The sequence below is a fragment of the Tenrec ecaudatus genome, chromosome Y, assembly GCF_050624435.1.
Source record: "Tenrec ecaudatus isolate mTenEca1 chromosome Y, mTenEca1.hap1, whole genome shotgun sequence".
NCBI lineage: Eukaryota > Metazoa > Chordata > Mammalia > Afrosoricida > Tenrecidae > Tenrec > Tenrec ecaudatus.
Window position 1 is genome coordinate 1,427,301 of NC_134549.1, and position 12,298 is coordinate 1,439,598.

Below are 12,298 nucleotides of genomic sequence, written 5' to 3' on the forward strand. Positions count from 1 at the left end.
TAATTTAATATGGCATACAGCCATCATAGATACCATTAAAAACTTTTTTCAAAAAGACAGCTAGATATTTAATGGTATTTATTTATTCATATATTATACCTCTACTTTTATGGTATTTTGAGTTGTGGTTCTAATTGTTAAGGTAGTTTAGGAGAAATGAATTTTATGCTCAGTAGGATTGCTTTATGTTATATAATAAAGTTTTACTTAATATCTCTATTAATATTTAAGCCTCCTATACTTAAGATTACCTAGCTCTGTAAAATGAGGGTGTTAGTAGTAAACACATTCAGTTCTTGTTAGTACAATGCCTCACATTAACCAAGCATTTGAGATTTTTTTTTTTTTTTGAGAAGAGAGAAGTGGGACAAGAGCCCAGAGTTTATTCAGTAACAGGTATTTATAGAACTTGGGGCCTGCAAGCCTCTTGTTATACATATACGTCAATCAAATGGGCAATCTGCTCATCTTGAATAACCCAAACCCTCAACAGGAATACTTCAAAGGGAGTACCAGGCATGCAAGAGATAAGAGGTGTGAACTGTTCCTTTAGAATAAAGGACAAAGTGAGTGAATGCTCTTAGAGAGGAGCATCTTTTAGCTGCACATGTGGGGAGGAAGGAGCCAGGCACTTGTAGTAGACAGCTTTTTATTAGCATTTCTGGGGGGTAGGTGTACTGTGGAGAAACATCTTTCCTGGAATATGTACATTGAAGTGCTTTCCATATCTCGGATTGTGGAGGCATGCCTCTCACTAGAGCTGGCGTGCCGAGTCCCGTGGTCACGAGTGCTGGGAGCAGGCCCTGTGTACTTCCTTCCAGGTCCTCAGTTTCCCACACTTCCCCCTTCTGCAGTTTTATGGGCTACGCGTGCAACATGACTGCACTCTATCCATTGGCGCCTTCTTAAGTAACACCAGGTTGCCCAGAAGCTGCAGTAACAACAGCAACTATGGCCCGAAATAAATTTTCTGGGGTTCCTGGCTTGCCAGTGTTTGCTAACACTTTTTCAGCCCACTGGGTCAGCAGTTTCTCCTGCCCCCATGAAGGGGGGACAGGTAGTGGATACCGGGCCCTTCTTTCCTTTTTTGGGGATGTCTTTTTTAAGGATGCAGCTAACATGTCCATGGTATGGATGGAATCAACGGCCACAGGACCAGGCGGCTCTTTTTTCCCCTCCTCCTCTCCTTACGTCTCTTTCACCACAGGCCTGGGGTCGAACTCTTCCAAAACAGCTTTGTCCTCCGTGTCCTCTGTCTCCTTGCCTTGCTTCCGTTTCTTCTGCATCTTTTTATGGGTTTTCTTCATTTTCTTCAGAATCTTCTTGTCTTTCACCATTTCTGGCCCCTCCATGCCAGGAGCCAAGGGATTCATAGGAGGCATCCCAGGAACAGGTGGTGGGTATGGAGGAGGATAGGGACCAGGAGGTGGGTAGAGCCCTGGAGGTTGGTATCCCAGATACCCTGGTTGTGGTACAGGTTGAGGGGCAACAGCTGGGTTCCCCTGGGGCACTCCTGGGGCAGTGGGAAAAGGGGCCCAGCGGGCAGGCAGGGTTCACAGGTGGTTGGTTGGCACCTCCAGGGTACATGATGTTGGTGGGAGGTATGGGTTTGGCCCCAGCTGCCCAGCATTGGCGTTCCACATGTTCCCCCCAAGGCTTTGGTCACAGCTGGAAGTCCTCACAAGAGGGGAGTTAGGGGAAGACAGCGCTGAGCTGAGGTTTCCTTCACTTCACCTCTTCCTACCGAACTCTGCACTTCCCTCTTCCCTGCATTTGAGATTTTTCTGTATCAATTTATTTCCCTGAACGCATTGATTTCTGACTTAGGCACTGATTTTGTATTTTATGTGTGTGCATGCGCACTTTAGGTAAAAATCTTTGTAGCAAATGAGTAAAGATTTTAATCAATACATAATTATTCTATTACATTTCTAAACCCTAAAATGTATTAGCACTCTCTACATTGCCTCACTGAGTCTTCTATTCATTTTCATCTAGTTTCAACTACTTTTCTTTCCTCCTTTTGGTTTGGGACTGGTGGGTTTGTTTTGATTTGATGTAGTTATTTGTCCTAAGCTACACATTTTTATAGGTGTTTATTTTAAAGGCCCATCTGTTACTTGACATACACTGGCTTGAATTTTAATTAGCAGCCTTAAGGAAACAGCCTTAAGAGTGCCTCCGGTAACTTTCAGACAAGTAAGTCTTTTTTTTTTTCCCCTAATTTTGTTAAACTCTTTTACACATTAATTAGGACATTCTGTTTGTGATTCTGATAATCATGAATAGTACTAGAAGCGTGGTGGTGGTTCTAGTGCTAACTATTTTGCTTTCAGGTTTGAGGAGGCTTTGATTTATATGGGCCATTAGTCTTTGGATTTTATTCCATTCTTGAGTCTACATTCTTTTTCTCTGCTCCACAGTGGAAGAAAACAGTAATTGTTACTTACATCAATGCATGGATCTTTCCTTTCTAAGTGTTCCATTGCTAACTAGTGAAAGTTATTGGAACAGATCAATTTAATTAGCAATTCATTGGCATTTTGTTTCAACTCATTTGTTGCAATCTTTTCAATGTACCAGTTCTCTTACCACTTTCTATTTGTGTTCGCTATTTTCATTCTTCTTTCTTTCCAAATCATCTGAATTTTATCCTTGAGCAAGTAGGCATCTTGATAAATAGAGAAAAAGATTGAAATTGTCAAGGATGTCATTTTACTTATATCCACAATCACAACTTATGGAAGCAGCAGTTAAGAAATAAAATGTCTTATTGTATTGGGCAAAGATTTAATTTGAGGACTAAAATAAACCTAATCCAACCCATGGTATTTTCAGTCGTCCCATGTTCATGTGAAATCTGGGCAGTGAGTAAGGAAGACCAGAAAACAATTGATGGTCTGTATTATGATTTTGGTGAAGTGCTGTGCTGTAGGCTACCAGAAGAACAAAGATATGTAAGGAAGTATAGCCAGAAGGTTCCTTAGAAGCAACATTTTGTCCTACTATACTTGATATCTTATATGGTAATATAGAAAGAAAAACCATCTTACAACAACCCTATTAAAGACTTGTAAATCTTTATGGGAACAAACATATTCTCATCTTTCTCTCTCAAAGTGGTGGGTAAATTTAAAAGACCAATATTTCTGTTAGTCATCCAACGTTACCCAACAGCAAAGACAGAAAAAAGAGGGAGACCCTCAATAAAATGGATTGGCATAGTGGCCACAGAAGTGGGTGTAAGTATAACAGCATTGTGAGATGTTCAGATCTGCCTTGAAACAGTCCTCTTGTACATAAAAAGGGTCATTGAGTCAGGTACAACATCTGACTTTAGCAGCAACAACTAATAATTAACAGCTAAAATTTGAGTGTAAAGTTTAAAGGAATTCTGCAACATAAAATGTGTTTTATAGAAGATAATTTGTTAATGCTGCATTTGTTTTCAAAGAAAATTCTTGAAGGTGTGATGTTTTAGAAATTTTCAATAAATATAAAGGAATTTTGGAAAGTGCTCAGTTATATATCAGTACAAAGCATATATTATAATGTATTTAACTTACAATTCTATTTATAGTTTGAGAAGAAGATTTTGCTGGTAATTGAAGTGTATTCCATTTTGAAATGTAGCCCTTTTGAAGACTTTATCTGTTTACACTATTAGAATATTAAATCAAAACGTGTTACTGGCACCAAAACAATTGTAACTACATTGTTTCAGAGTGGAATTGCATTCTATGAGGTTTTAGTGGTTAAATTTTTTTAATAGATCACATTTTTAATTTTAAAGTATCTCTTGATAGATTTGAAGCTTAATTTTTTACTTGTCAAACAGCGCTATTCACACCAAATGCACATTTAAATATAAAGTCCCCAAGCACCAAAGTCACTCCTAGTACATTAACTTCATTCCTATTCCCAGTAAACAGTATGACAGAACTGCCCACAGATTTTCCACGGCTGTAATCTTTAGAAAAGTGACTTGACTGCCATAATTTGACCATTGTGCCACAGACACAGCTAAAGCTATATATTGTATATACTCATGTATAAGCCTAGTTTTCAGCACAAAAAAATATGCTGAAAAACTGGGGTTCAACTCATAGACGGGTCAGTGGTACCCCAGCAAGGTGTAACATCTGGGCCCCTTCCCACTCCGAGTTAACGGGATGAGTATTAGTAATGCTATGAATGGCAGTGAAGTCTGCCCTTTGTATGAAAATGACACCAGTGATGGTGATGACGGTGAGCTCAGTGAGGACAGTGTCTATGATGACCTCACACCAGCTGAAGCTCTGCCTTGGTATACGAATGATGATGAGTCCAGTTTTGAAGGATTTTAGTTTGGTTGCTGATTGAGGTCAGGGAATAATACTCTTAAGGTAGCATTTTTGATACCTTATTGTTTTTGTGGAACCTATTTTCCACTTACTGTGCTGGTTTACTAATGTTAACTGACTTGTCCTTTTATTTATATATTTTTTATTTAAAATAAATATTTAATACATTATCCCACTGATGTCTCAATTTTTAGTAATTTTATTTTGATTATTGAAACTCACCAATAACTTCTGCATTTTCCAACCTAAGCTTATACTCGAGTCAATCAGTTATTCTGGTTTCCCAGGTAATAATTAGGTACCTCTGCTTATACTAAGGTCAGCTTATATTCGAGTATATACGGTAATTGAAAAAACAGGACTTATTGCAGAGGAATTTTATAACTTAGTGTTCCTCTAAAATTTAAATATTTTAGTTGAAATAAGTCTGATTACTTAGTTGATTGACACCCTTCTGATATTAGTTTCCAATTCTGCTTTACTCCACAAACCAAACTTGAGTATATTTTTCTTTATATATTCATTCTAATTTTATTACATTTGTGAATGAATTTTGGCATTAGCATAAACAGCCTTAAGAATATAAATATTCTTTTATTTCAGAAAGCCTCATAATCCATTATCTTTATGCCATCTATCTTTTTAAATAAAGCTTCTTAAACAAGCTGCTAAACTATTTTTATGATAGTATGGAGCTATTTGGAATTTTTTCTTTTATTATTTCGTTTATAAATGCTGATACTTTCAACTGTCACATGCTGATAGGAAAACACAACTGAAGAATATAGTGACTCCAAAATATCAAAAACAAATGTTTTCCAACTTTGGATCTAATTTAATAAATATGTATACATTCATAATAGAAGCTAAGTTTTCTTTAATTCCTAGAAGTCTTTATGACACCCATATTGTAGTAATTGAACTAGTTTTATAACTTAAGAAAATTAGCATCTTCAGCATGGTTCTTTAAAAGAATGAATTAAGTTCAGTCATAATGCCCAAAAAAAACTTTTGTTAATTTTTTAAAAATATAACAGCAAAAAGAAAAAGCATTATGGATTTCTTCAGTTTTCTATGATTTGTAAAGTAGAGACTTCTGCTGGTGGTTGTCTTTGATACCATATTTTCTTAATGAGAATTTTGTTGAGTATATGAGGTGGAAGAGCATGATATGATTGTAGTTACTGCAATTTTAAACTATTATAAAGTCAGCAGTGATGTTGATATACATGTGTATAATATATGTATAATTTTTATTAATTTGCAGATCATGAGGATTATGATCCACAAACTGTGAGGCTTGGAAGTAGATATAGTCATGTCCAAGAAGTACAAGAGCGACTTAATTTTCTTAGGTTGGTTAAGATATTCATTATTAAATGATTTTAAGGTATTATTTTATCTGTTAGAAATAAGAAATATAGGACTAATACTTTATGTTAGCTATTTAGTCTCTGAAGCTAGAAGAAAGCAAAATTATTGCTTTAACTTCATAAAACCTTTATATAGGTGGTTCTTATTAAATCTTTAGTTCTTGACTAACCTTTGACTTGTTCCCTTTTCCAATTTAATAAGTTCATTTTAACATATCAATTTAAAATGATAAGTTTATGTATTAGAAGACATATTTTACATTTTGAACTGTGGGACACAAAAATGATGGTGGGGTACAACCTTGTCATTGATAGTTCCATCAGATAAGAAGTAAAGGAATAAGGAAGGCTTGCTTCCTTTATTTTAACAAATGTTAAGGAGTGTGCAGATGTGTGAATATCATTTTAGAATGGGAAGAAAGGCAAAGAAGTTTTATCTGAAGCCAAATGTAATCCAAGATTAAATTTGCCCATTGTTTAATTTTTAATAGGTGTTTGATATATTGTAAGTGCATATATACTTATATATTGAATGATGAATTTTCTCAGACATACAATTAGGACATTAATACAGAAAAAACATGAGAATCATGGGTCAACTGAGGAAAAATGTGCACAGTGGTTTATTTTTTCTAAAGAAAATCACATGCATTTATTTGTACATATATTTCTATTGTAATTTCTGGCATTTCAGCTTTGGATTATTTAAATTTTATAAAATTCTATGCTTGTTTGATGTACGCTTTCCTCCCTTTGGAAACCACCTTGAACAAAATGCCTGTCTTAGCATATTGGTTTACACACATTGTGTGACACTTTTACTGATTGCTATTTGTTAAGTGTGGTGAATTGATATCAAATCCTCTATTAAATATTAGGAATATAGGGACTTATTACAATTCCTTCTCTGTAAGAACCTCTGTACATTCAGTTCACTACTAGGAAGAGACAATGTTTACTGTAAATTTGCCTTTGAGCAAGTTACTTCAATTTGAACCTTTGTAATCGCTTTTTGCCTTTTGAGGCAAGTTTTATCCGTATATAAATGAGAAAATTGATATGGTAAAAGTAGCTGTTTGGTACCATACAGATAGGGTGTAGGTCAATGAAATTAAATTTCAGGACCTCTGTACTTTCTCTTGTTATTAGACGCTATCAAATTGGCTTTGACCAGAGTGTTCCTACACATAACAAAATGAAACACTGTCCTGTCCTACATCACTGTAACAATTGTTTAAGTCCATTATTAGAGTCAGTGTGTCAGCCCATCTTGTACGGGGTCTTCCTCCCTTTTGGTACTTGTTGGCTTTACCAAGATTGCATTGCTTCCCCACAAACTTCGTCTTTCCTAATAATGTGTCAGAGGTGCATGAGACAAAGTCTTAGCATCCTTGCCTCTAGTGAACTTTCAAATTGTACTACTTTTTCCACAAAAGACTTTTTGTTGTTGTTCTTTGGGCATTCCAGCTCTTATTATTAGCTGACATCGAGTCTGTTCCGACCCATAGTAAGTAATTAAAATGTACTACAGAATGAAACCTTTCCTGATCCCTAAGCCATTTCTTGTAGTAGTTAGTTAATCTTTTGTTCAAACCCATTGTTGCTTTCACTGTGCCATTTCATCTTGCCAGGGAACTTCCATTTTTTCACCGCTTCTCTAATGACCATGAGCTGTCCATCTCCAGGGAGTGGCCTCTCCTGATATTATTTCCAAAATATGTCAGACAGAGTCTTAGTATGCGTGCTTCTAAGGAACATTCTGACTATACTCCTTTCCAGACAGGTTTGTTTGTTCTTGGCAATTTCATGATACTTTCAGTATTCTTCATAGGTACCTTAATTTTAACACTTAACTCTTGAGTCTTCCTGACGCACTGTCCAGCTTTACATACATGTGAGGCAATTGAAAATGGTTTGGTTGAGGAACACCTTTGTTCTCAAATAAACTTTTCGCTTTTCAATGCTTTGAAGATGTCTTCTGCAGCAGATTTACCTAATGTGATTCTTCACTTGATCTTTTGACTGATGCTTTCATGAACAATTATGTAGATTCAAGTAAGGTGAAATCTTAAGTTACGTCTTTTCTCCATTTATCATGAAGTGACCTGTTGGTTCACTTGTGAGGATTTTGGTCTTTGCCATGAGTTTTAATTTATACTGAAGACTGCAATCCTTGATTTTCAACAAGTGTTCTAGATCCTCACTTTAGCAAGCAAGATTGTGTCATCTACGCATTTTAGGTTGTTAAAAAGCCTTTTAATTCTGATGTCACATTTCTTCATATAATTGAGCTCCTCTGTTTTTTGCTCGGCATACATTTTGAATGAGTATAGTGAGAGGATGCAATACCAATACACACCTTTCATGTTTTAGAAACACATGAGAAGGGTCCCCCCCAAAAGTATAATTTTTTTCTCAAAGATATGTATTTCCATTCATGTGATTCCATTTTTGGAAACAGTTTTCAAACTCTTATGTTTGAATGACTGACTAGCACCTCTCTCGTTTTTTTCTTCACTTGTACATCATCAAAGCACTGTCCTTTCATGTGCCTGTTCATTGTGGAAACAAAAAGAAGTTTCATGGAGCAAGGTCAGGTGAGTAAGGTGCATGGGGAAAGAGAAGCATGCTGTTTTTGGCCAAAAACTAGCACACTGAGAAGGTTGTGCGAGCATTGTTGTGCTGACAAAACCATGTGAGGCAATTGAAACTAATCAGGCCCTTTTTTCTACATGCTATGTAATCTTTTCAGACCCTCTGAATAGAAAGCTTGATATAACAGTGTGACCTGGTGGAATGAACTCCAAATGCACTAAGAATCTACATTTGTTCATTTGGGAAGTTGAAGATTTGTCATTAATCAATATGTCATCTTTTTGAAACAGGGAAACCACTTGAGGTTTTTCCCATAGCACTGTTCTTGTAAGCTGTGTTAAACATTAATTTCTGCAGATATTTTCCCAATCAGGAAACAAAATTTCACAGCTGCACACTGTTCTTTTAAATCAACCAACACAAAAAAAAGAGGATTGAGTGAAACTACTTTTTTGAAAAAATTCACTGTGACCAGAGAAAACCTTTCCAAGCGGTGCCACTGTGTGTACTAACTCAGAGCGAGTTGCTCAATCCTCACTGAGTGGGAAAAATATCTAAGCAAGGAAAACTGTGCGCTAAGAAAGTTCCACATAGCTAAGCGCAATTCCAGGTTTTTGGGGGGCACTCCCATGTACTGTATTACTTTTTGTTGACACCACTGCTTCTTGATCCATGTATAAGTTCTCTGTGAGCACAATGGCATGTTCTGTAATTCTGATTTTTCTCAAAGCTGTCCATGTTCATTATGGCCCATGTAGTTGAATCTCTACATAAAGTTAAATAGTTTATTGATATTCTCTACTTTGAGTCAAGATCTGTCTGATCAGCTGAACTGTCCTTTTGTCATACAGTTATGAATTTGGACTGGATTTCTGGCAGCCTCCTTTTAAAGCACTATTGCAATTATTCATTATTGATCTCAAGGAAAATTTGGCATGCATGTGTCTATAATTTGTGTATTCTGTTGAATCACCTTTCTTTGGAATGAGTACTAATAGGTATCTGTCCCAGTCAGTTGGCCAAGTAGATGTCTTCCAGGTTTCCTGGTATCAATAATACATCTATACTCATGATTAAGTATTCTAATACTACTTCTGCTTGTGGAAATTTCAGTTGATATTCCATCAAATTAAAGAGTCTTCTACAGATTTTCCCAGTGAAATATATTGTTTTTTCTCAAACTGCTGCTTCCATGAGCATTGTGGATCTAACCAAAGTGAAATCCTTGACAGCTTCAATCTTTTCTCCCAGTGCCATAGTGCTGCCTATTAGTCCAGCAGTGAGAATATTTTTCCCTTTACAATGAGTTGTAATCCAATCTGAAAGCTGCACTCTGATCCTCTTCAGTATGTGCTTCAAGTCCTTACTTTAAATATGCAAACTTGTGTTATTTGCATATGACAGATTGTTAAAAGCCTTCCATCATTCCTGTTGTCTACATTCATTTTCATGCTGTCATACTTCTGATAATTTGCTCTGCATCCAGAAAGCTAAGTAATGTGAGCGGATACAACTATGAAGCAGACCTTTTCTGAGTTTAAACTGAGTTTAAATACACTTTTCTTTTGGTGTACTGCCTCTTGTCCAAGTACAGTTTCCAAATGAGCACAGTAAAATGTTCTGTAAATCTCCTCTTAATAACTATCCATACTTTGTTATTATTCACACAGTATTTGCACAGTCAATAAAACACACTTTTCTTATGTTCTATTTTCATTCAAGATCCATCTGATATCAGCAAAGATATTTTCCTTCTATGTCCTCTTCTAAATCTGGCATGAGCCTCTAGCAGGTTCCTACGACAATGGTTAAATGTCTTTATATGAGTGATACTGTTCTTTAACTTGTATATTCTGTTGGGTAAACTTTCTTTGAAATGGAAACATACATAATACTTATAATATTTTAAACATTTCTTTTGGTGGTCTGTTAATTCCTGGAACACTGTTTTTTGGCTTTTGCCTTTTCAGTGTAACTATCATTGGTTTTTGTAAATGGGATGACATCTTGAAATTACTGAATTTCAACTAGTTCTTTTCGGTATATTGACTGTATTCTTTTCATCATCTAATGATATTTTTGTACATACTTTCTAAGATAATGCAATTTGAGGCTTGAATTTTGCTTTCAGTGTCTGATTTGTCGTTCATGGATCGTGTTGCAGTACCTGAATCTCCCAGCAGGAGCAACTTTCAGCAAACATTTAATAATTGAATTAAAAAAAGGAATAGACTGATCATTTAATTGGCCACTGAAAACCTTATGAATAGCTCTTAACTGTTACATAAGTGAATTTAACATATAAACATGATTCCTTTTGGTCAAACCAGAATTCCTAGCCATAAGTGACATTTGAGACTGGAGTGAATTGATTAACAGTATAGAAAACAAAACAGAATAATATAGAAAATAGAAACAGGTTGTTTCTTTCAGGCACGTTAAGTGTATAATGTCAGACTTGGTATCTTTTTATTTAAAAATAAAATTATTTTTTAGATAAAAATTAAGTATAAAATTATTAAGATTAAAGGATAAGTTTCTGATGCAGAAAAAGACAAGAAAGATAAATAGAAAAGGTTTAGGGAAGAATAGGAAATAGTATTAATGTATTATGGGGATTTCAACTTAATATAATGGAAAAATGAATAATATGTTGAATGGAAAATAACTTTGTAAACTTTCAGACTGCAGTAAGTACATAGCAATACTTCAATTTTTATTCCTTAAAAATAGTTTTGGTAGAAGAGTTTTAAAATAATCTACAGAGCTAATATAATGAGATTTAAAAGAATCATCATCTATATTTTTTGTCTTAATGAATTTTAAATAATCAAAACACTAAAAAGCCTTAGAAAACTTAATTTAAATATTTTTAAATATTCAATGGATTGCTATTTACAAACAAAGTTTATGTGCAGATTATTCTCTAAAACTTGAGTAGTATTTCATATAATATTAGAAAGTGTAAATCTTCAGCTTACCTAAGCACTCACTATCCCTGAAAGACCCTTGATGACAAAATATATTACCTTTCAATAAGGGGTGATTACCTTATTTTCACATATACTTTGTCCATGGATTCTTTGTTATTGTGCATATGACTCTCATAGGGAACTAAGAGTCAAGATTACTATGTATGTAGGGAGTGAGTGTGAGTGAGTACGTTAAGGGCTGGAGAGGAAAAGGAAAATCTAAAGCCATTTAAAATTATTTCACCTAGCAAAGTTCCTGAAAAAAGTAGATAACTAATAAGTTGATCAAATAAATGAATTAATATTTTATTAGTATGTGAATAAAAAGAAATTATTTTAGAACCTATGATTAAAATACCATTTTGAAAACTATTTTTACAGTGTCTAAAAATTGACTACTATTGAAGGTAACATGATGGAAATCCTAACTATCTTTTTTTTCCCTTCCCCCCTCCCAAGGTTTTTATTGAAAAACGGTCAACTATGGCTCTGCGCTCCTCAGGCTAAACAAATATGGACATGCTTAGCAGAGAATGCTGTTTATCTCTGTGATCGTGAAGCTTGTTTTAAATGGTATTCCAAATTAATGGGTGTTGAACCAGACTTAGATCCTGATATTATTAAGGATTTCTTTGAAAGTAATGTACTTCAGCTTGATCCTTCCTTGTTAACTGAGAATGGATTGAAATGTTTTGAGCGATTCTTCAAAGCTGTCAATTGTCGAGAAGGGAAACTATTAGAAAAAAGAAGAGTCTATATGATGGATAATTTGGAATTAATAGGATTAGACTACCTTTGGAGAGTAAGTGAGAAATAGAAACTTTATTTGAAGGTTTTGTTATTGATAAATTATCTTTTTCTCTTTTTATTTTAATTACTTAATCGTCATTTTGCCTGAGAATTACACTATGGAACTTAGTTTTAAAACAAAACAATTAATAGAAAAATGAAAAATGTAACGCTATTATCCCAATTTAAGTGTTGTCAATGTCAAAATACTTTTGTAAGCATTGAT

The 12,298-nt window shown here is 34.9% G+C and overlaps 1 protein-coding gene across 2 annotated transcripts in view; it reads left to right on the top strand.

Moving 5' to 3' along the window:
• The window catches only part of LOC142435576 (ubiquitin carboxyl-terminal hydrolase 9X-like), a 188,143-nt gene that overhangs the window by 89,079 nt on the left and 86,766 nt on the right, over positions 1–12,298 (top strand). For both annotated transcript variants that reach the window (XM_075539809.1, XM_075539810.1), the window contains exons 15-16: positions 5,611–5,698; positions 11,743–12,085. In XM_075539809.1, the coding sequence (XP_075395924.1) occupies positions 5,611–5,698; positions 11,743–12,085 (431 nt within the window). The remainder of the gene's footprint in view (positions 1–5,610; positions 5,699–11,742; positions 12,086–12,298) is intronic.